Genomic DNA, 23,637 nt, shown 5'->3' on the forward strand with positions numbered 1-23,637 from the left:
ATTTGTCAGACAAAAACAATGTACGTAACTCTTCTTTCTTCAGCTACATGCATACACACTAGCACTGCTCTTCCTTCTGCATAGTACATAAGCCAGGCACACTACTTTACTGAGTCACATATTGGTAATTCATTCAGCACAGATGTCCTGATTGTTTCATATTGAGCATAATAAAAGAAAACTAAGCAAAACCAACTGAAGCTCCTGAACCTTTATGCACAACACCGAGCTGCCTCTGAGATCATGCTGTCACAGAGAGGTCTCTGGTTGCATGGCATCAGTTCATCATAATGATATGCTGTGATATAATTTAGCAAAGAATAACTTTAAGAATCAGCTGGGACTACTTTTTCAGCTCAGCAAACCATGCCACAGGTGAAGATATTTCTGCTCAAGCACTCACAGATGCACAATGACTGTGCAGCTAGCTCCATTTTTGCAGATCAAAAGCAACTATCCCAAACTAAGGAGAAAATGTTACAGAAATCCAACCTTTTCCATCAAACCTCCCCACTGACAAAATTGGATGGCTTCACCACTGCAACAGGGGGAAGAAATCTGTGGCAGTGAAATGTATTCATCCTGCAGTCATCTCACAGGAGATAAGAAAGACAGTAAAAAGTGAGACAGGTGGGTGTAACTATCTCCTTCTCCAAAGTGATTAGTCTTACTCTACTTGTTTTCAAGGGAAAATCTGCAAAAGTGTCTTGTTGGTCTGTCCACAGAAGCCATGCCTCTACCAGCTGTTTCAGCTGACCTCAAAGTGTGTCTCCTGGGAAAAGGATGGATGCATGTACTTTAAATTTCAACCACACTTAATTAGCAAACCTTTTTGTAGACGTTCAAAGAGTCATAAGAAATGGATAAAAAATCTCAAGTGCAATACATTCATTAGCATGCATTCTCACCTAGTACAGACAATATCTTTAATCTTCTTTTTTACATTAATCTAGATTACATTTTATTTATCAAACCTACCACATGAATAACATTGTATTACTCTTTAATTTCATCAGGAAATGTAGCTACTGAATATTTTATTAATGACTTGGTTTTTCAGTAGCTGATATATGTTTTCAAGGCAAGTTGTGCAAGGCCTAACAACATAAAAAAAAGTAAAAGAGGAATGTTGAGTGTATTTGGATGTTGGGTAACTATCAGTATTAAAAAAAATAACACACAGATGACATTGCTGTATATCAGGTACTTTTTGCCATTTCTGTAATATATCAATAAGATGAAATCCACGTGCTATCAAAGTGATAACAAACAATTGTAAACGGTCATACATATGGATGCATGTTAGTTTTTTCAATTCCTATCAATTACATTCAACAAAAACATCAAGACATCTGAAGAGCCTGACTAATTTTGCAAGCTGATCCATGCACACAGCTTTGAACTTAAGACACAGGAGCTCTGGGTGGATGCAAGGTTTGTGCTGGTGGATCACTTTACAGGAGGGGTCCTTCATTAGGAAAATCTGGACTAATTATGCTGACGAGTGGAAACTGATTACTCACGAGGGTAAACTATCTGGGAAGAAACTAGATTATACTACTTGCTCCCAGACCTCGTATAAGAGTGTTACCTCAGAGCAAAACCATTAAGTGTGGAACAGCTTCCTTCAAGCATTTACAACTTGCGTAATTGCAGATTATTCCCTTAGGCCCTATAAAAACATCTTCTAACTGCACAGTTTCAAAATGAATTAATAAATATAATGGTATTTCAAAAATTTGCATCTACTATAATCCCCTTTTAGTCTGTCATTTTGTTTTGCTAACACTTTACTAGAGAATGAAATGGCAAAAATCTGAGTAATTTTGGTTGTCATTAAAATACTAGATATAAACAGGAAAAGTCAGAATAAGGCATTCTCAACACAAGCTTGAGGAACGTACATTTTCATGCCCAGTAGAACTAACATTTCAATTTCTTCTCGGAAGTAGTGGAATGTTTTTTGCATATAAATCCCCAAATACTTTTTGAATTTTACAGATAAAAAGCATTATTTCATACATCAGTTTTAAAAGCATTGGCTTGGTATTTCCTTCCTTTTGCCTGCTGCAGGACTAAATCTGGAAAGAAGCAGTTCAAAGAAACTTACAACATACAGAAGACACCTACTTCCATAAAACCAAATTAAATAGTATTTTGTTTCAAATGCCATCTAGAAACACTGGATAGATGTATACGAAGTATATGCATTCTGGTAGGTAGTTATTAATCCCCATGTTTTCACCTGCTGGTATTACTGCAAATAACACTGTTTCCATGACATGCCTTATGGAACAGTTTACTATTTTCATAAGCAGTCACATGCATTGAAGATCACCAGCCAGTGCATTTGGCACCCCAAAGCAGAACCAGAGAGGCCAAGCTTACAAATCTTTCTTGCTGAATGATGAGTTAGCTGGTGTATGAAATGACAGATCTCAGCTGAAACAAAGCAGCACATTGACCTAAGACATTTCTTCTGGAGCTGCTTCTGCTTCCTGAGTGGGTTTCTCTTCAGGTTTGCTGTCATGGACGGGAGACGGGTTACGGCTGGGCTTGTTGCTGTCATGTGCGCTGTGACCGCTGGCACTGCCAAGGCGAGTTGATGCCACTACAGCTTTTACTGCAGCCTAAGAGAGGGAGGATCAAGCAAAAATTCCTTAAAGGACATGGTCTGTCAGCACTGCAGCCTTAGCATCATCCCATTAGGGAATGTAACTGCATTTTGTCCTCCCGGTAACATCACATTCGGATAACTGCCTGGAGCTGGACAGATGTAGAAGGCCACCTGAAATACTGGACTGAGGTTTAAAACTGCTGCTTTCACAAGGCTACAAATTTTCCAATATGAACAGAATTTTTTTTTAGCTGCATATGCTGCATTTTTTTTCAGAAATTAATTCAGATCTCATGTTGAATTTAGATGGCAAAAAGAAAGTTATCTTCTTCATAATAACAGTATTATCACTGATTATTCCATGAAAAGTTCTCGATGGGAAACAATTTTTATCACTGTTGCACTACTGCATACTCCAAGCACAATGGTGCAGGGTACACAGGCAACTTACTACATATATATATATAAATACACATTGAGGATAGGCTCTCATATAACAAAAAAAGTCACAGATTGAAGACATGCATTACAACAGTTATATTACCCCTTGCCTTGGAGATTTTTATTGTCTGAAAAAACAAACATACAGAGGTGAAGGAAAGAAATACTAATCTCTGTATGACAACTCTAGCTATTTTTGACTCGGCTAGCTTTTCGCTTAGGCATCGCAGAAGAAGTGGGTTTAGGGGATGAGGAGTATAGGAAGTTTTTTGGGTGGTCTGCAGAGCTAACTATGGGGAAAAAAAAGAAAAGGAAAAGAATATGCTAATGAAAAATCAGATTATATAAACATCAGCAAGAAAGAAGAATCTGCTAATACAGAATATGAAGTCATAGTACAAGGCATGAGCCAATAAAAGTGGCAATAATTCTGACAGTGAGGGTCTAGACCTCTTAGCAGAAAAATCACACAGAGCCACATTAGTGGTGAGAGAGCTTCAGACAACAATCTACAAACAGAACATGCCACTCAATGCTATTATAATGTATAAAGATACTTTTAATGTCATTTCCTCCCACTAGCTGTGTGGATGTTTATGAAAAAAATTCAACACAGTTTATGAAGAACCAAATAATGACTGAGAGCTTTAAAGTTACTCTATTAAAACATGCCTTTAAATACAGAAAGCCTGCTGCTGGACTTGCATGGTGGAAAAGAGAGGATAATGTTATATTATTCTTACTAACAAAACAACAAGTAAAGTATGTATTCACTATTGAATTCACTATTCTGCTTTGCTTTTATTTTTTGGACAGCAATTAATTGCCTAAAGATTTATGGTTCATTTCATACATATATATGTGTACAACTATTAACTCTACAATAAAAGCTATACTCAGTTAATTCTCTTAACAACTGGAAATTTGGTCATCTACTCTTAAATAGAAAAAGCACTGAAGAAGTACTTATAAAAAGCAACAGTTTTTAAACACAGAACTATAAATTGGTTGACTATAGAGTTCTAAATAACCTGGGCTTCAAAAAAGTCTTGGTGATCAAAGGTGTAAAAATATAAGGAAAATCAAAATCATAATATGCAAAACCAGCATGTGTGTGTTTGTGACCTCCTGGACAGCTCATGCAGAAATAATGAAATTTATGACTCTGCTCATGCTCTGAAATCATTTTGATATAATAATGATGCATGGCATCTTCAGTGAATAACAGCAATTGTGCAGTAAGGGTACAGAAATCTTTCTGAAGAGAACAATGTTAATAGACACATTTACTCAGTTCTGCATGGGCAAAGCATACCTGTGATTTGTATCTACAGTGCCTGAGACCTTTGTAAATGACATTTCTTTGTTCTGTAATGATTCTCTGTCACAGTTCCATAACCATATCAAAAAAACCCCAAGTAAAACCAAAGTTAAGGGTCATTGTGAATTTGGTTTTGCTTGGGGGTTGTAAAGGTCTCAGATAAGATACTTTTTGCTCATTCCCCAGGGCTACAAGGGCAGCTTCACTGTGATGGTTGGTAATAATTTCTGTGCTGAAATATCCCTGAAAGTCTCTCCTAAGCAGACACAAATCTTTAACAACTGAAGAAAGGATTAGGGGAGAAAAAGGTTTCCCGACGTTATGTCAGCTAGATGCCCAGCTGCCTTCCATTTGCACCTAAAAATATTTCCCTGCTTCTTTTTCATGGTAGATACGCAGACTAGATGGTAAAGGAGCATACTGGTGATTCAAAACCTGATGTTATTTTCAGCATAGGTCCCATCCAGCCTTGCAGCACTTAATTTCCAGATAAAGAATTCTATTGCACATTTGCTGTCAAAGTTACCTGGAAATGCATGTTTTGGGCCTGTTAATGTTAACCCATGTATTTTATGGATCTACATGTCTGAAATTCTGACTCTAGATTATACAGAAGGATGGCTTAAGCTCTTGCTTTGTATTGATAGGTATAGAAATTGAGGGTGGCTTACACATCAAAATATGCTATAGTAGATTAAATACCTTCCACATTTACGAATGCTCATGAAGAAACTACTCAGAATTTTGTTCTTTCTGGTCAGTACTCTAAGGATGTGCAAATAGTACAGGACAGACAGATAGGCAGAAGCAAGGAAGGAAGAAGAGAAGAAAGGAAGAAAAGAAGGGTAAGGAATTTGTGAAAGCTGTGTATGTTCTCAGTTCTGTCTGTTTAGACAGAATTTTCTATCAACTTCATTTTTTCTATCAACTTTATTTTTATTTGTTTGGCTGCAGACATTTTCTAAGTCACCTTCAACTTTTTCATCTTCATTAGTCATCTTAAAAAAGCTTCCAGGAATGTTATCCTGAAAAGTGTGCAAGGTTTCTGCAAGGCTACCGCTCTAATTGCGTATTTCATAGACAAAACAGAGACTTTGTCCAGAGACTTGCCTTAAGTTTACGCCGGGCATTGAATTCTTGAAGTTTCTTTTGTGCATTGTCCATATGTGCAAAGTTTGCTGCCTTCCCTGTGACCCATGGGTGCTGCAAAGCCTGTAGAGTGGTGAGGCGTTTCTTGGGGTCTAAAATAATCAACTTTTTAACCTGCATCACAAGGAAGAAATACAGAAGACCATTAACCTTATTCTTCATGTATGCTTACCAAGCTTTGCATCTGGGGGTTTGGGAAGCATCTTAGTGAAACACATTCTAAGAAACCAACAAGAATTTGCATTCAAGTCTTTGCACATATTTTGTTTCTGGGATTTCTTGGTCCTCCGTAAGTAACATCTGAATAAAACAGCCATTAAGGGGGAAGAAAGGAGAAAAAAATATCAAATGGTTAGCAACATTTTAAGAGTATGCACCAAAGCAGCTGGCCAGTATCAGCCATAGACTTTTGTATGTCTGAACTGTCACATAAACCCTTATCCCCACTTTTGGATTTGGACAAGGTTTAAACTGGATTGGAAAGTTTAAATGCCAATGTATGCATCTCATGCAGATGTGAAATCTCATGTACACATGAACTAAAAACCACTGTACAAGTATTTCTCTCTTAGCACACTCTGAAACATTCTGTTATCAAGACCAGGGAAGCTGCACCTCTGCAAACACAACACTGGGATATTTTTGGGAACAAGAAACTGCAGACATACCTCTGGGAGTGGAGGTGTTACAAACTGCTGAATACGAAGTGTGTCCAGTAAAGCTGCATTTCATGGGTTTTGCTGTATGTGTGGACAAGTGGTGTTTTAAAAATAAGATGGGTGAGGATGGAGTAAAGAAGTACATAGATGGTACTTAGCAGAGCCACACTTCTGCAACTGTCCTGACTGCACACTCTCTTGGAGCAGAGTGCAAGTGAAGGCACAGGGCTCCACCACTGCTATGTACCCAAGTGTGGAGGAAGGACTCGCTTTAGCGCTCTCTGGCTTCCCTCCAAAGAGCCATTAAAGAAAGACGGTGCCCTGAAGTGGGTGCAGGAGAACAGGCATCATTGGACCCTGCTATGCACCCATGAAAGAGGTCAAGTTTAGCAAATCACTTCAACTGAACACCTCAGAACTTCCCACAGCATGGGTTTTGAGAGCCATGGGCTTCATCCTTACCTACAACTTGCTATACAGTGTTCAGACCTGAAACTCAGCTTTACTGTAGGAAAATGTTAGGGACCAGTTTGGACCAAAGATCTCTGTATAAAATAAATGAACAGCTTTGCTGCAGGCTGCTGTTTGTCTGGGTTTTGACAATACAATGCAGTAAATGATATTTTTTTGACCTTAGAAAAACTTCACATCTAACACAACAACAACAAAGTACTTTGAACTTCTACAGTTCTTCCATTTGAGGCATCTTGAGGTACTTTACAAACACTAATTATGTAGTATTTTATGGCACAGTTTGTATAATATGGAACTGCATTTGTGTCTTCAGTGCTAACGAAATAACTGAAGTGTGCAAGTTATTGTTGACTAAAAATCAAACTCAAGCATATCTATCTTTGCAGATCAGTATCTCCTGGATCCAATTTACTTCATCCATCAATAAAAGAATACAGTGCAGATAGCATGCCAGCCCTTGTATTTTGCTAATGGACCATATTTAAAATGAGTCATTCCTCATTTACTGAGAAAAAGCTTAAATGGACAGAAAAAGGCTATCAGCAAAAGCAGGGTGGAGGCGGCTTCACTCCTTTTTGTATTCTTCCTCTAAAATTCAGACTTGAAAACTGCATAAAATATAGGGCTTGTTTCTACATTCCCCTGGAGGTGGTTGCCCTGCAAGAGGAATGATGAAACATTTCAGAGCTAGAATGAAAGGCAGGCATGAACACTGTGACAGCTGCCAACAGTCTGTGGCTTAGTTCACAGAAGGACCTGAACATCCATGGTTTTAAGTGCAAAATTACAGCACTGGACTGACAGGGGATATTTAACAGCACCACAATATGCCAGAGGTAATAACAAGAAAAGCAAGGAGCCATATGAACAACTCATTAACCAATTATTCTGCCCCCACTCAAAAATGGACTCTTTCTCAGGGGAAGCAACTAGCCAAATACATATCAGCAAAGATACTCCAGTCTTATTTTTGCTTTACTTACTAAATCCTTGGCATTCAGAGACACATCATCCCACCAGGGTGACACAAAGTCATATTCACAGTTTAGGATTCTCTTAAACATGTATTGATCTCCCCTTTCATCATAAAATGGTTCAAAGCCACAAAGTCTGAAAGGATAAAAACGGAAGAAATTTATGAAAGTGCAATTAGTCTTGGGTTGTTCGAAACAGTTCCCGGTATTATCTTTCCCTGCTTCATGCCCTGTAGACCACTCTGGGAAACCAGACCTGGAGGTACTTATGAACTCCTAATTCTACAGAGCAGAGCAAAATGTGGTCATAAGCATTCAAAAGCACTGGGAAAGGTTGATCTAATTGTGAATTTCCCATTTTCACATGACTGTAATCGGAACTATGAACACAGGGACTTGCCATAAAAGTAGCTGTGCAACAGTTCATATCTGTTTACCTTCTACATGCCAATAAATATTTTCTAGCAGCTCTTCATTCTGCTGGCCTTAGGCCGAAGTCCCCTGGACCGTTTATCATTCCTCAGTCTGAAACCTTTGCTCACGCCTGCTCTATTCTCTGAGTCTTCTCCAGCTGTGTGTCTTTTTGAAGTGGGTGCTGGTTTCGGCTGGGATAGAATTAATTTTCTTCCTAGTAGCTGGTACAGGGCTGTGTTTTCGATTTATTATGAGAATAATGTCGATAACACACTGATGCTTTAGTTGTTGCTAAGTAGCCCTTACCCTAAGTTGAGGTCTTTCAGTTTCCCATGCTCTGGCAGTGAGCAGGTGCACAAGAAGCCAGGAGGGAGCAGAGCCAGGACAGCTGCCTGAACTAGCCAAAGCGATATTCCATACCATGGAATGCCATGCTCGGTTTATAAACTGCAGGGAGTTGGCTGGGAGGGGCTGATCACTGCTTGGGGCCTGGCTGGGCATCAGTCAGTAGGTGGTGAGCAATTGTACATCACTTGTTTTTCTTGAGCTTTATTCCTCTCTCTCTTCTTGTTATCTCTTCTATTATAATTTATTATGATTATGATTAATTATTATTGCTTGTTCATTAATTAATTAATTATTTTCAATTATCAAACTGTTTTTATGTCAAGCCATGGGTTTTACCTTTTTCTGAATCTCTTAGATAACAATTCCTGACCTTGGTTCTACTTTTTTGGACTGTAAGCACAGAGTTAACATGTTCAGTATGTTATCAGAATCCCTGTAAATCTTTCCTGAGGGATAGGAATTAGCTGAGGAACCACATTTTACCTGTGAAGTTAGAAGTTTTTATATGTCCAGTTAGGACTGTTTTTTTTACTATGATCATCAATGTACATTCTTTCATCCTGTCATCCACAAAATGTAAAAACCGTTGGCAGGTTTTAATAATCAGCCCTCATCTTTACTTAGGTAGCTTACATATTATCAAGAAATTTTATAATATCACTAAGGACCACATTTATGAATATATTGAAAAATACAGATCCACACTGCTGGCCCTGGGGAAAGCAAACTCACAGAAGTGGTTTCCATTTATACAATGTCCTTTTTTGTCATTTCATTGCACTTTAATCATGCCTGCACACATAATCAAAAATTTTAAAGTGAATTTCCTATTCAACCAGTAAGTATTCTGAGCTAAACGGAAAGTCTGATACTTTGTCTCCAGAAAATGCAACAAGCAATGAAATGATGACAGAAAAACAAGAGCAGACTGTAAAGAACAAGACAGCAGCAAATCTAGAAAATTTGACCTTACATTTTAACTTGGTTTTATATTTTTAAACCAAATTAGTGTGCTGACTGTCCTGAAAAAGGAGACAGATGTTCCATGAAGAAATGTGGTTTTGGGAGTGGTGTGTAGCTGTGGTTGGAACAGCTGCATCACTTTGCACTGCCAAAGAGGAGAAAACCTCCACTGTAAGCACATTCCGGGCACGCTACTAATTTCCAAGTCTGGCAGAGATGGATTAAAACACAAGCATCCAAGCTCCAAATACCGGCTCCCACCTACTGAAGCAGTAGGTGGGAACTGGTCACTGTCCCTCTGCTGCTCCCCTCCTATTTGCCTGCCTCTCCCACCACCATTTCTGAGCTTGCTTCAGATGGGGTCCTACCCCCATGCTGAGGAGGGTTGTTGGACCACTAACTGGATCAGCCCAAACTGGCTTCTGGATACCAGGTAACTGGTACCATCATACAATGAGACCATGCTTAATTAAGGCTTGCTGTGACTGGGTTGGAAGCCTTGGAAGTGATTCTTTTATTTACTCCTGAAAATATTTTCATTGTAACTCACTACTATCTTCTATTGTTGCCTTATTAACAATTTCTATGGGTATGCTTCTATCTAAAAAAATTTTCCATTTCAGCAGACAGAATTCTCGCTACGTGCCAAATCAGGTGAATAAAACTAGAGGTGTGATTTCAAATTAGATAAAGTGAACCTGTAAACCACTTCAAAATAAATTAGAAATGATCAGACAATATTTTGTGCCCTTTTAAGTGAGTAAAAAACCACCTTTAATTAAATCCATGCAATTTTGACTACAAAGTGTCTGTGTTAGTTGGCCACTATCTGCATCTCAAATATGCTGTAGTGTTTCCAATCTGCCACTGGAATGCAAAACGACTGGTCCTCTTTGCTGTTAAAACTATAAAAGTGGCTTCCCTGGAATTAAAACAGTTATCATCAATAGGCCTTAATATAATTTGCCTCAGGAATAACTGTTCTGACAAAATATGCGTCAAAGTTTTTCTTAATCATATGATAAATCCACTTTGTATTGGTGAGAAGGTACAGTTTTATGCACGTCTTCTGTAGCATGGTAGTTAACTCTTAGATGCACTCTATTTTAGAGGCACATACAGCAATGTATTTTTTTTTGACCGTACATAAGTCATTCATACATATTCATACATGCATTCATACATAAGGCATTCCTTCTACTGAACTATGAGACTGAAACATGCAACACTGTCCTTTAGGCTGAAGGATTAATGAATTAGTTACTGAACATGTACTTTTCTAGTCTCAGCTTCTAATCCATCAGAAACGTTCATCTACAAAGCTTTAAACTCAATAGAAGAGTTTTAAAGGTGGAATATTGCTAAAGCTGAATGGAAGAGATGGACAAGTGATTTGACTAGCACCCTATTTGCCTGGCTTGTTCCTGTAGGTCAAATTGGATTTTGAGAGTGGAGGAGAGGAACAGAGGAAGTAAAGGAGTATCTGTACTGATGGTGTCCCATCCAGATCTGGAGTTCACATGCTTGTGTTTACACAGTGTTAAAAAGTGCAGAGGTTTAATGTGTCTTGGGAGCAACTCCTCAACAGCTGGAAAGTTTTGAAAGGCTGTACATAGCAAATATGTTCCAATAGGAATTTGCATTTTCTCACTTGGAGGTTGCCTACACTTAAAAGCAAGCTCTGCTTAAGGAAGGCTCTCAGTTTTAAGTACAACAGCTGTCCCTCAATCACTGAATAACTAAACAAGGCCATGGCTTAATCTAGGTATCTTTGTAAATGGACCACAAAAGTCACCGCTCCAATCTCAGGGACAGCCTTGCTGGCAAATTTCTCATCTCTGTGCCACACACGGACCACTAGAACTGATGACAAGTGATCACCTGGCAGGCAATATGTGAGATGGGATCTTCTACAGACTTGAACCAGGCCTTGAGACAAAGATTCACATTTTAAAAGCAGCAGATAACGAAATGGCAAATAGGAATATTGTAGCCTATTATTTACAGGCACCTGAAAGAAGAGCTGTGACTTATTTGAAGCTTATGTGCAGAACAAAAGATACTTTCTGATATTTCCATCAGTGTTTACATATCCTTACAAGTACTTTCAGTATAAACACTAGAAAATATAATTCGTTCTTTGCAAAAGACATAAAGAAATTAATTGTATTATTACATGCTGCATTTGCTGGACAGAGTTAATGAGTCCTAGAAGGGAAAAGATAATGGCCCAGATGTAGAAAATCCTCCATAATTTGAATGTATATGTATAAAATCTTGTTTTCTTCCCATAAAAGGCATCCTGCAAGTATTGTATACAACTACACAAGCAATCTTAATATCGGTGTTGTCAATGGAATAGATTATTTATTTTCCCATAAAGAGAAGTGTCAATACAGCAGGAACAATCTTCCTTTCTCAATAATCTTCCTTTGAAAGATTCCATCAATGCAATAAAATAATTACAGTGCTTACCAACTAAATTAGGACTAGCCATAGTAAGATGCAGATACACGTGCCTACCTTTAGACACAGCTGTCTGAAAATTTTGGATTGTAGTTGCAGCTTCAACTGTTTAAAATAAGTACGGCCAGCATCACTCACAGCCCTCTGTCAACAGTGTCTTTGGTTATCTTGTAAGAAGTGAAACACTTCAACATTAATCATTTAACCCAACAGACTGATTTGCAGACAGACAGTTCAGGGCTGTTCCCTGCCTCCTGGCAGAGATGCTGTGAGACAGCAACACTGATGCTGCAGCCGCAGCTGCAGCAGTGTCTGTGGTTGACACAGATGGGGCAGCTGTATTTGGGAATATTCACAGGTATAACTTTTCCTTGCCTCATCTGTAGTTGAGAAGCTACTTAGGATCATGGTATGTCTCATAGTTTGTGTGAATGAAAATGAAAACATATAATGCTTTCTGATACTTGTATGCTTGTATTTTTGCTTTCAGCTGCTATTCATTCACATTAATAGCACAAATCTGCACAGACCTCACTGCTGTTCAGCAAGAAACATTATATTTATCAATTATATAACCTGAATGTTTTGCCATGCTCCTCTAGGATTTGATTTACTTAAATAAGATCACATTTAAAGTTCAGGATCATGCATTTTCCATCTGTACTTACAGGATGTAGGTGATAATCCCCAGAGACCACATGTCCACCTCAGGGCCATAGGCACATCCCCGTAGTATCTCTGGTGCTGCAGATGATAAAATACTTGTCAAGAAGATGAAAGCTGAATTCAGAAATAACAGTCACAAAGTCAATTTAAACTCCATGAACACGCCTGTCTTTTAAAAAGTTAGGGCCTGCTCCTTTAAGCCCTTAATTAGGCAAATGATTCCCTTCATTTGAGTATAAAGCAACAGAAGTCATGTCCATGCACAGCCAGAATAAAATGAAAAGTGGACTTTGGTATCAAATTGCTTTTTTTGGTGAAAGGAACCACAAAAAGCTACAGCAGCACTAGAGCTGCAATATGACAAACGAGGTGGTACTTTTCCTTCAGTATTTTAATTATTTACTTGGTGCTTTATTTGGGCTTTATTTTTGGTATTGTGTGTTAATTGTAAGGAATGATGAGACCATTTCAGGCAATTGCTTTTGCTGCAGTTCAGAGCAGGCGCAAAGACCAGGCAGTCTTGGGGGACTAGTTCTGTGACGGTAAAGAGGAGTTAATCTCTGCCCAAGAAGCTTGACAGACACACCTCAAGGAAAGCTGAGCAGACCGCTGTATCCCTCAGACAGTATGTATTGCTGCTGCATGTGACTGAAAATGTGCCCAAACTGTGATGTGCCTACTTCAAGCACCCCTGGCCCCTGAGCTCTTAACTCCACGCACCCACGAGGTTTGCCTCCAACTGGGCAAGCCTCCCTGGTCAAAGCTGCTGAGGTGGCAGGATGAAAATGCCACATCTCCAGAGGAAGAAAAGGAATTGTTCGATACTGGGGGAGGCAAGACCCTTCATTCCCTCACCTTTTGGCCACAGACAAAAATACCTAACTAATTTGGAAAAAAATAAAAAAGACACTACTGAGCTACACTTCCACATATCAGTAGCCCTTCTCAGCAACCATTGTTCTGTATTAATATCCATCCGATGTACAGGATGGTAGGATGGTAGTCATGAGCTCTATGATGCACATCAGATGGCTGCCACAAAGGACTTTATTGCACCTGCATGTATCAACACCGCACCATGTACACACATCTTCACCTTCCCACATTACACTTTCACAGCCATGATCAGCAAGGCCAAGAAGGGCTGGAGCTTCCCAAAATGTATGACAGCTCCTGCCTCAGCCTGAAGCTTTGGTTGCCCTTCTAGACTGCCCCAGGCTGCTGGCAAACTTGTGCTTTGCTCCCAGCCTGTGGGAGTTCTCCACTGGGGCAGCTAGCTCTCCCAAGGAACACGCAGCATCATCCAGGGGAAGCAAGGCTTCCCCAAGCATGACTTTAATCAGAGTGCACACAACTCCAAAACGGTCTCCAGGCAGACGGCTCAGACTTCTTCTGCTTACCTGAAGGATTTACCATGCAGGGAACACATCAAACATTTTTACAAAGCATTAATATAGAAGGCAAAAGACATGAATCTCTAAGTTTGCTACATACCATGTGTACATCTGGCAGCTGGGCAAATGCTTGCCTCTCTAAGCTCAGAGAGCTTACCCTTCTGCTAAGTAAACTGATGAACATGAGGGGCTGTTTTTGAGAAGGGATACTAGATCCCAACTCATTTAAACTCAGGTTAACCCATAGCTAATGGGACAGTCTACAAGCAAAGTAGCCAGTGCCCTCAGAGGAAGAGATGGAGATGGACCAAGAAAAGAAATGTTAACCATCATTCTCCCTGCCATGTTTGTTAATGTCACGTGAGGGGTTCTGAAGTAAATAGGACTGTTTTTCTGTTTAATGGCCAATACACTTCCTCTTTGCTCCAGGAAACTACAGGCTGGTGAGCCTCACTTCTATCCCTGGAAAGGTGATGGAACAGTTCACCCTAGAGGTCATCTCTAAGCATGTAGAGGAAAAGGTTATCAGGAGCAGTCAACATGGATTCACCAAAGGGAAATTATGTCTGACCAACCCAACAGACTTTGACGATGGAATGACTGGCTGGGTAGACAAGGGGAGGGTGGTGGATGTTGTCTGCCTTGACCTCAGCCTTTGACACCGTCTCCCGTGACTCCCTCACAGGTGAGCTCAGGCAGTGTGGGTCAGGCGAGTGGATGGGGGGTGGACTGAGAACTGGCTGGTGGCAGAGCTCAGAGGGTTGTGATCAGCGCTGCAGAGCCTGGCTGGAGGCCTGTGGCTCACGGTGCTCCCCAGGGGTCAGTGCTGGGCCCAGTCCTGTTCAGCTTGTTCACCAGTGACCTGGGTGAAGGGGCAGGGTGTCCCCTCAGCACGTTGCTGATGGTGCAGAACCGGGAGGAGCGGCTGATGCACCAGAGGCTGCGCTGCCATTCAGGGAGACCTGGTCAGGAGAGCTGGGGCAGAGGGACCTCATGGAGCTCAACAAAGGCAAGTGCAGGGTCCTGCCCCTGGGGAGGGACAGCCCCAGGCACCAGCACAGGCTGGGGTGACCTGCTGGAAGGCAGCTCTGCGGAGAAGGACCTGGGAGCGCTGGTGGGCAGCAAGGTGCCCGTGGGCCAGCAGTGTGCCCTGGTGGCCACAAAGGCCGGTGGGATCCTGGGGGGCATCAGGAGAAGCGTGGCCAGCAGGCCGAGGGAGGTGATCCTCCCCCTCTGCTCTGCCCTGGTGGGGCACATCTGGAGTGCTGTGTCCAGTGCTGGGCTCCCCAGTTCAGGAGAGACAGGGAGCTACTGGAGAGGGCCCAGCGGAGGGCTACGAAGGTGGTGAGGGGACTGGAGCATCTCCCTGATGAGGAGAGGCTGAGGGAGCTGGGGCTGTTTGGCCTGGAGCAGAGCAGACTGAGAGGGGATCTTACCAATGCACACAAACACCTTAAGGGTAGGCGTCAGGGGGACGGGGCCAGGCTCTTTTCAGTGGTGCCCAGCGACAGGACAAGGGGCAACGGGCACAAACTGCAACATGGGAAATTCCTTCTGAGTGTGAGGTAGAACTTTTTTACCTTGAGGGTGACAGAGCCCTGGAACAGGCTGCCCAGAGAGGTTGTGGAGTCCCCTTTCTGGTGGCCTTCATAATCTGCCTGGACGCAATTCTGTGCAGCCTGCTCTGGGTGAACTTGCTTTAGCAGGGGTTTGGACTAGATGATCTCCAGAGGTCCCTTCCAACCCTGACTATCCTGTGATTCTTCTAGGGAACACAATGTTTCTTTGGATGTCATCTTGCCCAGCATAGGGGCAGAAAACACTTTCTACCCTTCTTTTGCTTTTCTTATCTTTCCACCTCAGTATTGTAAAATGGCCACAAAGGAGACCAAAGATTGGTATATACACGTCTGCCTTGCTATTTGGACTGTGATTACACAGTTATACATCTTTCAAATATGATTTTTTAATGTTTCTAGAAGTTTGCTTTTGATGAATGGATTTGACCAATACATTGCTGTTAGTTTAGATGTTGGCTGTAACACTGATCATGAATCACTGGTCTGCACTGGTTTATTTTTATGTGCTACTGTCAGGAATCACTTATGCCCTTCATATTAAGTTCATTAAAAATGCAGTGTCTCAGGAAGTTAAGTTCTTTCTGACCATCTTCTTGTTTTCATTCCTTTGCATCATTTTACACATCCCAGGGACTGTAAATTGGTAAGTCTTGATGCCAAAGTATCCAGACTCCAGTATGTGTTTTTGTTGCTGTGTTCTTTCTGGAGAAGCTGCTGATAACTGAGTAGGCAGGATGTGGGAGTTGGCAGCCTGTGACTATCAATTATTCATAGTTTAATTTGGCATTTCAACAGTATTCCTCTTGGGTTTCCTCCACTTCTGGAAAGAAATGCTTGAGTATTTTCCAGGCACCAGGAATTCTGCATGGTCAGTCAACCAGGTTGTAAATCAAGTATTGCAAGTCCATGTTTGCAGGCATTGCAGGTCCACATCTGTAGTCACAAAGCTCCTTTCTTCTCTTCAAAACACAGACATTCAGCCTCAGCCCTCCCCACCAAGTTGTCCCTCCTCTGAGGGCTCCTCTATGGGAATAAACATAGTCCTACTTTTATAGTATACAAAGACAGGCATGAAAAGGGCTTAATACTAACTATAGTTTTATGGCATTTGTAGTATAACTGTCAGAAAAGAAGACAATCAGAACATTAGCAGCTAATACATGAAGTACAGTTTTACAAAACTAAGCAGACTGGAATTCAGTGCTATTCTAAAGCATACTTGGCACCTGTGTGTGCTTGGTAGAGAATGTCATACAAGGTAATAGACGTGTCACCTGAATTCCATTATCAGCTGTGCTATGAGGTAACAGAGCAATTTTATGGTCTACTCCAATGTCTTCTTTGCTTCTACAGTTACAAAAGCAAATGCCAAGTCTTTAGTTTCCATATGGCTTGGCTCAGCTCTGTCCAAAACTGAGATGTTTACCACCCAGCACACTGCTAGTAACTTGCAGCCTTTGTGGAGAAGCCCATTCATGATCTAAAGTTGAGCAAGAATAGCAGAAATAGGTTCCTCCACAAGATCACACTGGGTGTTGGAAGTGAGGATACACCATGGGAAGCCCAGAAGGCTTCTCCTCATGTAAAAGAGATCACCAGCCTCCCTGACCATTACTGGTTTGCTGACATGGAAGTGCATTGCAATGAAGGGCAAGTAGACTGCAGAGGCAGTCGTAACCCTCTTTTGCTGGAGGGGCTCCTCTTTTGCATATTCTGGCACTGGAGGATCCATTTCTGGCTCATTTTCTGGTTCCATGAGTCCTGGTGAGGTTCTGCACATGTCCAGGAGCTAGCTGTCCCTGCTCTGACAGTGAAGCTGTGCACAAGGGTGCTGTACCAGGAGCCTGACAGCATGCACAGGATGCCCTGCTGAAAGCTGCTAGACATTCTTCGAGGCTCCATCCAGCTGCTGGCTCCTCAGCCTTGCACAGCTCAGCACTGCCACGGGAAACTGAGCCAGAATCCACCAGGGCTCTGCCCTGCTCCAACAGACCACCCACCTACAGGCAGGCTGAAAGCTCTCCACGGGGATGAAGCATCCTACAGGCCTGTGCTGTCCCCTCTGACCTGGGGATGCTGCTGCTGGAAAGAAGTCTGCCGTGTGCAGGGGATGGCCAGGCTGGACACATCCTTGCCTGCAGCAGGATAAGCTCTACCCACAGCCCCACGGGGAGAGCAAACTGCTCCAGCCCCAAGAGGGAACAGCCACTGGGGCTTGGCAGCATGTTTTTAATTATTTTTTTCCAAATGAGTTGTATGCTTACTTTCTCTCTGCTGTGGCAGGTTATGCTTGAACTCTGTTTTTAGATTTTGGATTTGGGGGGGAGGGAGGGGTGGTGGTTCTAGTTATATCCTCTTTACATTACTGGTATCTGACATATAGCACAGCTATGACATTGTTTGCCAGATGTTATGCATACAGCAATTGTAACATTCACTCTCTGCACCACTTATTTTCTCCCCAAAGCAACGGAGAACCCACCCCCACCCCCACCCCCCCATTTCTAATTATTCATGGACTGTTACCAGTACTGTGTTTTTTCACTTGCTTAACAAAACCTCATTCTCCCATATGAAAGTGAGGGAACATACTTTTACCTAACTATGATTCTATGGAAATTTGTTTTAATTTGAGCTATCAGTGGTGGTTTTCTTGCATTCAGATTAGACGCCTTACATTATTAAAAGCTACAAGATGGAGAAGCATGAACTAGCTGTGATTTTGGAAAAAAACAGAAACATGTAAGAATAGGACAAGTGAGATGAAACACAATTTCTAAATTTTGTGCACATTTTCCACAGTTTAAAAAGTAGAAACTATCCTTAAAGGCCACCAACTGAAAAATATAAACTCAATGTTATTAAGTATATAATTTTCTAATTTCTAAATTATTAAAGGCATTCAAATTACCATCCTTGTGCAATACGGTGCTAAGCTTACATGTTAGACGTTTGCTCTGAAGTCACCTGTAAACATATACTTGTTGTAGTATTGTGAATGCACAGGCAAATTAGCCATTTGGTAAGCAGTGGTTCATGCCAACTCTCACTCTCTTGGTAAAACTGAAGAAAACCTACGATTTCGTTCTTACTTTGTTTAGGAGAAGAAAGGATTAGTTAAAAGTGCCAAAGCCTTCTTACTGCTGAAAGAGATGACTAGATCTACACCAGTCACCTCAGTTGACAAGATCTGCCACAAAGCGCTCCTTGATATTGCACTCATAACCCTGTTACACAGGTCCCACCACAGCGTGCACCAGAATGGTCTGAGTCAAGCCTGCATTTAAAATCACATATTTGCTGAAATTTTTTGGGTTTAGGGGATTAATTTATGACCTTACTCTAAGGAATAATTTGATTTCCTCCATCTTAAAAAAAATTACTTTAAAATAAATTCACTGTAAGCAATATTCAAATATTCATAATTGTGATTAACTGTATAAAGTTTTAGTGTTTTCTGTTATGTCTTTCATAGTCCAAATTTCTGCTGATGCCTCTCTACTATTATGTTAGTAATTTCAGCATTTTTACAACACTTGAACTTATTTCCATGCGAGCAATGAACTTGCACCGTAACATATGTTTTGATTATTAAACTTCATTGCTAGAGAATATGAGTTTAGTAAATTTAACCCCGTACCAGTTCTGAATTTTAGCTTTTATTTCTGTTTTTTAGGGGCTTTTTGAATTTTGACTTTAGGAAGAAGCATTTCAACTTGGAAAGAGAAAATGTAACAACTTCACATTAAGTGTGGCACACTGTAAATAATAAAACAACATACCACAGTACCCTGGAGTTCCACAAACAGTCTTCATGGTCACCTGATCTTCCACAATCTTGGAAAGTCCAAAGTCAGCTGTTAAGATTGTTTAGGAATATTAATATTCTTACTCCCTTGTAAAATCACTTTTTTTTTTGTTTACACTCTGTATATAATTATGTATTTATGCATTAAATGGACAGCACTGTTGTTTCCAGATATGAGGATCAATTTAAAGAATCTACCCAGACTGCAATCCAGAAGTAAAATTTGTCTGTAAAAATAAGTATTCCTGGCTCTTGCTTGACAGAAATGTAGCTCACATTTTACCCTGAAGGCTGCACAAAGCCAATAAAATGGGATGCCTAAGGGCATACATGCAGTGATCCAGAAATGCATTTTAGGTGTATATTCAGCTTCCACTCTGTGAGTAACCCAATAATCTGGGGTTAACAAATTGTGCATCAGTGATTTCTTGGACAATGGTCAGAGTACACAGTCCCTGCAAGAGAAAATCCCAGCAGTATTTTGATAGAAGGCTCCTGGGAGCATTGATGTTGTGCCAGGAGAAGTACTGATCACACTTTTTACAGTGTTTTTGCCTTGAATTACTACTTGGACAGCAAGAGCCTTCATGACATTACATGTTGTACTTGCATGACTCATTTTTTAAGACACAAAACCTGAACTCTTCACAACACTTTTAATTTTCACTGAGAATAAACTGAGCTTCTTCAAATTTTAATTTAGGTGATGACAATCTGGCCTTAAAAATGCAAAATAAAAGTATTTTTGTTTTATTACAGTAAATATAAAAGGGAATGTATTGGCTCAAGAACAGGATAAAAATAATTCATATTTTATTCTAGAAATGCATAGTTGGGATTCACTTGTCCCTAAATGATTATCCTTTATGTATTACTATTTATCTAAATAGAAATATACTTTATGTTTATAAACACTGCCATGTTCTTGATCTCAATAAGATCCTAATTTAAACAAGGTAATAACCTAACCAGAAGATGAAGAATCACATTTAGAAAAATACTTCAGAAGCCCCTACACCACTCTGTCCATCAAACTAAGGCCACTGGATGCTGCATTAAACTACCATGTTACAGCTGTTTAGAGCCTTTCCAGGAAAGATAAGACACCATCATCCTGAGATGCAAGACTTTCCTAGAAATTCATATTAAATTGCTTGGGACTAGTTCTTGGAAATCTGGCTCCTGAAACCCATGATGAACACTGGTCTGAGGAATGTGGCAATACTCACTTGCATTCCCCCATGCTTCCCAGTAAGGGAGCACAAGGTGATATTTCCACACTGGTTACATACAGCTCAGGTCCATTGCACAGAGCCCCTCTCTGCTCAAGCTAAAAGTGGGCATACCCAGCACTTCGCAAGCGCCTGCCATCCCCAACAGAACTGGTATAATACATCCCTGTACAGAAGAGCCTGGTCTCATCTTGCCTCTCCTCATCCCCCCTGTAGTGCCAACCATGCTTCAAGTAACTTTCCTATCCTCTTTGCAAAGATCATGTCTTCTTATCCCTCAAATCTGCCTTGAAAACACAAGCCATCCTTCTCAGTTTGCTTTCTACTGCTTATCAGCACATTTGTATTTTCATGCCAATGAACATTTCCTCTTAAAATACTAGTTTAACAAAATAAGGGACACAGAAGTGGTGCGTGCAGCTGTATGCTGATCTCATGATCCTTCCTGTTTCTCCCGAGTGCTTTATTCTCTGCTGTGTTCTGCACAATTTTGGCTATAAATTCTCTAAGCAAGCACCTAGTATTGTATTAGTTTTAAAAACACCATGCACAGCTGTGCTCCTGAAGTCGTAACTTTTTGTTCATTTGAGTATAAGTGTTATCTTCCAATACAGTGGTTGTGAGACATATATACTGTAAACATCAGTTAGCACATACTATTGGTACAAAGGGATTAGAGAAGCACACATTTAATGTGGCTCACCGATTTTTAGTGGTGCATCTGGTGCTGGTGTTGCATAGAGTAGATTTTCTGGCTTCAGGTCACGATGCACAATCCCATTTGCATGCAGGTACTAGAAGAAGAGAAAGTCAAAACATTTAAGTGAGAATAAAATGTTATGGTCAAGTATGAATTAACATCTTCCTAAGAATCTGTAGCAGCAGATTAGTAATCCACTACCTGTGTGACATAGAGTCACTTAACTAATTTTCAGCAGCTTTTTTTCTGCAAACTTGCTCAGACAGGATCCTTGGATGCATATCGTTATCTGAATAGGAAACTAGAATTTGGGAAGGCAAAGTCAGCATTACATCCATTTCAGAAGAAAAACATCTCAGGAAGTATTATTGGCTTTTAAAGTACAGTCACAGCTTCTAGGAAGTACTCTAATAGATGTTGAATTACCAGTCGGGCTCAGAGGAGGTAGTTGCTGCACGTTATAATATTCTGAGAGATAAGAAAATGGTCATACAACTATTAAATGGACACCTTTGAGAAGGACACAGTATGTGTTCTGGGCCAACTATAAAAGTACTGAGGCCCTGGAGCAGGCTTCTCAAGGGTTTTAAAACCATCCAGTTGCAGTCTCAAAAATCCATCTGTCTTGCCAAAGCACATGCAGTACATGTGAATTCACTCACCGCTGAATTCCTCTAAAGATGCTGTTCCTGCCTGGCACTAATGGAAAGAATTTCTGCAATATATGGTTGCCTTTTATACTGCTATAGACAGACATAGAAAAAATATATAATATACTGATAGACAAAAAAGGATAAACTAGTGAAACAAATTCTGTATTTCTTGCTGATAAAACATTCAGCAGAACCATCTGAAGGCTTGGAAGAAAGGTGCTTAAGGGTAGAATTACGCTATCTTATCTGAAGATCTCCTGGTCTACATTTTAGTAGCATCTCCCTCAGCTGTGTTTTCACTATTAAAAAAACTCTCTGTGTGCACTGTTATGCACCAAATGACAAATGACTGAATATTCATCCAGAAAGCACAGCTACAGTGTGCACTTGAGTTAGCATTTGAGATGAATTCTTGACTGTGTATCTCATTGGAATTTTAGTTTTTATAAGTTGCCAGTGTTCAAATAACATTATGTAAGAACACATTGCTCTTTCCTTGGGCATTGTTTTAGTGACACTAAGTGATTTCTAAGTGTATGTTTCTTACAGTACAGTAAGTGGTTTTTGTTGACTTTCTCTAAAACCATAAAGTTGCAGGATTTGTCATGACATGTCAGCCAAACACTCTCATCTACTTTACTTCACAGTGAAATCAAAAGTGCTTGTCCCAGCTATATTTTCAACAATGAGATAGCTAATCAGTTATCCAAGGTAAAAACAGGCAACGGTATATGGAAACTGATGGATTGCAGGCTGCTACATCATTTAATGCGGTCACATCAGCAGGGTGGCGCACAATCATGTCCACCCTGGATAAAAATACATCTTTATCTGCAATGAAGACATAACTTTAGCAAAGATGCTCCCACAGCATAGCACTGATGTGTTTGACATGCAAAGGTAATAACAGCAGCACACAGGGAGTGCACCAAAAGCAATCAAGTTGGAGTGGACAGAAAGAGATGTCTGAACTGATCTGTGTTCATGTGCTGTCAGTTTAGCTGACTCTGTAGGAGTGAGAAGAATCAGACATATCACGATCGCTTGGTGGAAAGCAGACGCTTTTGATTCATTCATACGAAAAATCTGACCAATTTTGTGCAGAGAAATGTTCCAGCCAAATCTGCAGTCTTTTAGCAGGTCCTTTTTTACACATGTCCATAATCTTAAAAACATTCTATGGTGTGAGGCTGAAAACAACAAAATTTTCTTCTCTTCCCAGAACTGCATTTTTGTAGGAGGGAAAAACTTGGGAGAAGCTGTTCGACTTTTCCTCCCTTTTAAGTCATGAAGTGACACTGGCTCACAGAGCTCCTTCTCAGACATAGCAAGAACCATAACCGATGACATCTGCTAACCGTTGTTAATACAGTTAACTGTAACTTGTGCCTTATGGCTGACTGACTTTTAACAGAGTAGTATTGAACTTGCAGTGTGAACTCTTTCTTTATTGCAAACACATAAGTCCTCATGTCACAAAAGTTCCTTCCTCTACCCAGCCTGGTATTTGCAGAAAACTTGCAGGATGGGGTTGCCCAACAAACGTGAATTGCCTCAATAACCTAGCCCATGTCTTTCAACTATTGCCACCGCAATAGTCTGAGCTCTCTCTCTTGTGTGCCCTCCTCACAACACCCACAGCTACTCTTACACTCTTCACCACACCTCTCATTTCCCCAGCATCCTAGCCCAGAATCCCCGCCCACTCATAGTACCTCCTCTGACCTCTCCCTGCAGTCTGCAGAAATACTGTCATGGTTGCTACAGTCCCTAATTTC

General features: G+C 40.7%; 1 protein-coding gene across 1 annotated transcript in view; it reads right to left on the bottom strand.

Moving 5' to 3' along the window:
- Positions 1-1,781: 1,781 nt before the first annotated feature.
- Positions 1,782-23,637, bottom strand: part of CAMK4 (calcium/calmodulin dependent protein kinase IV) — a 170,194-nt gene continuing 148,338 nt past the window's right edge. Inside the window, exons 6-11 of the mRNA XM_037373505.1 lie at positions 21,210-21,300; positions 19,249-19,323; positions 12,495-12,570; positions 7,645-7,771; positions 5,490-5,642; positions 1,782-2,630 (exon numbers count right to left, since the gene is read on the bottom strand). Of these exons, the coding sequence (XP_037229402.1) occupies positions 2,466-2,630; positions 5,490-5,642; positions 7,645-7,771; positions 12,495-12,570; positions 19,249-19,323; positions 21,210-21,300 (687 nt within the window). The 3' untranslated portion in view covers positions 1,782-2,465. The remainder of the gene's footprint in view (positions 2,631-5,489; positions 5,643-7,644; positions 7,772-12,494; positions 12,571-19,248; positions 19,324-21,209; positions 21,301-23,637) is intronic.

Source organism: Falco rusticolus, chromosome Z (assembly GCF_015220075.1).
Source record: "Falco rusticolus isolate bFalRus1 chromosome Z, bFalRus1.pri, whole genome shotgun sequence".
NCBI lineage: Eukaryota > Metazoa > Chordata > Aves > Falconiformes > Falconidae > Falco > Falco rusticolus.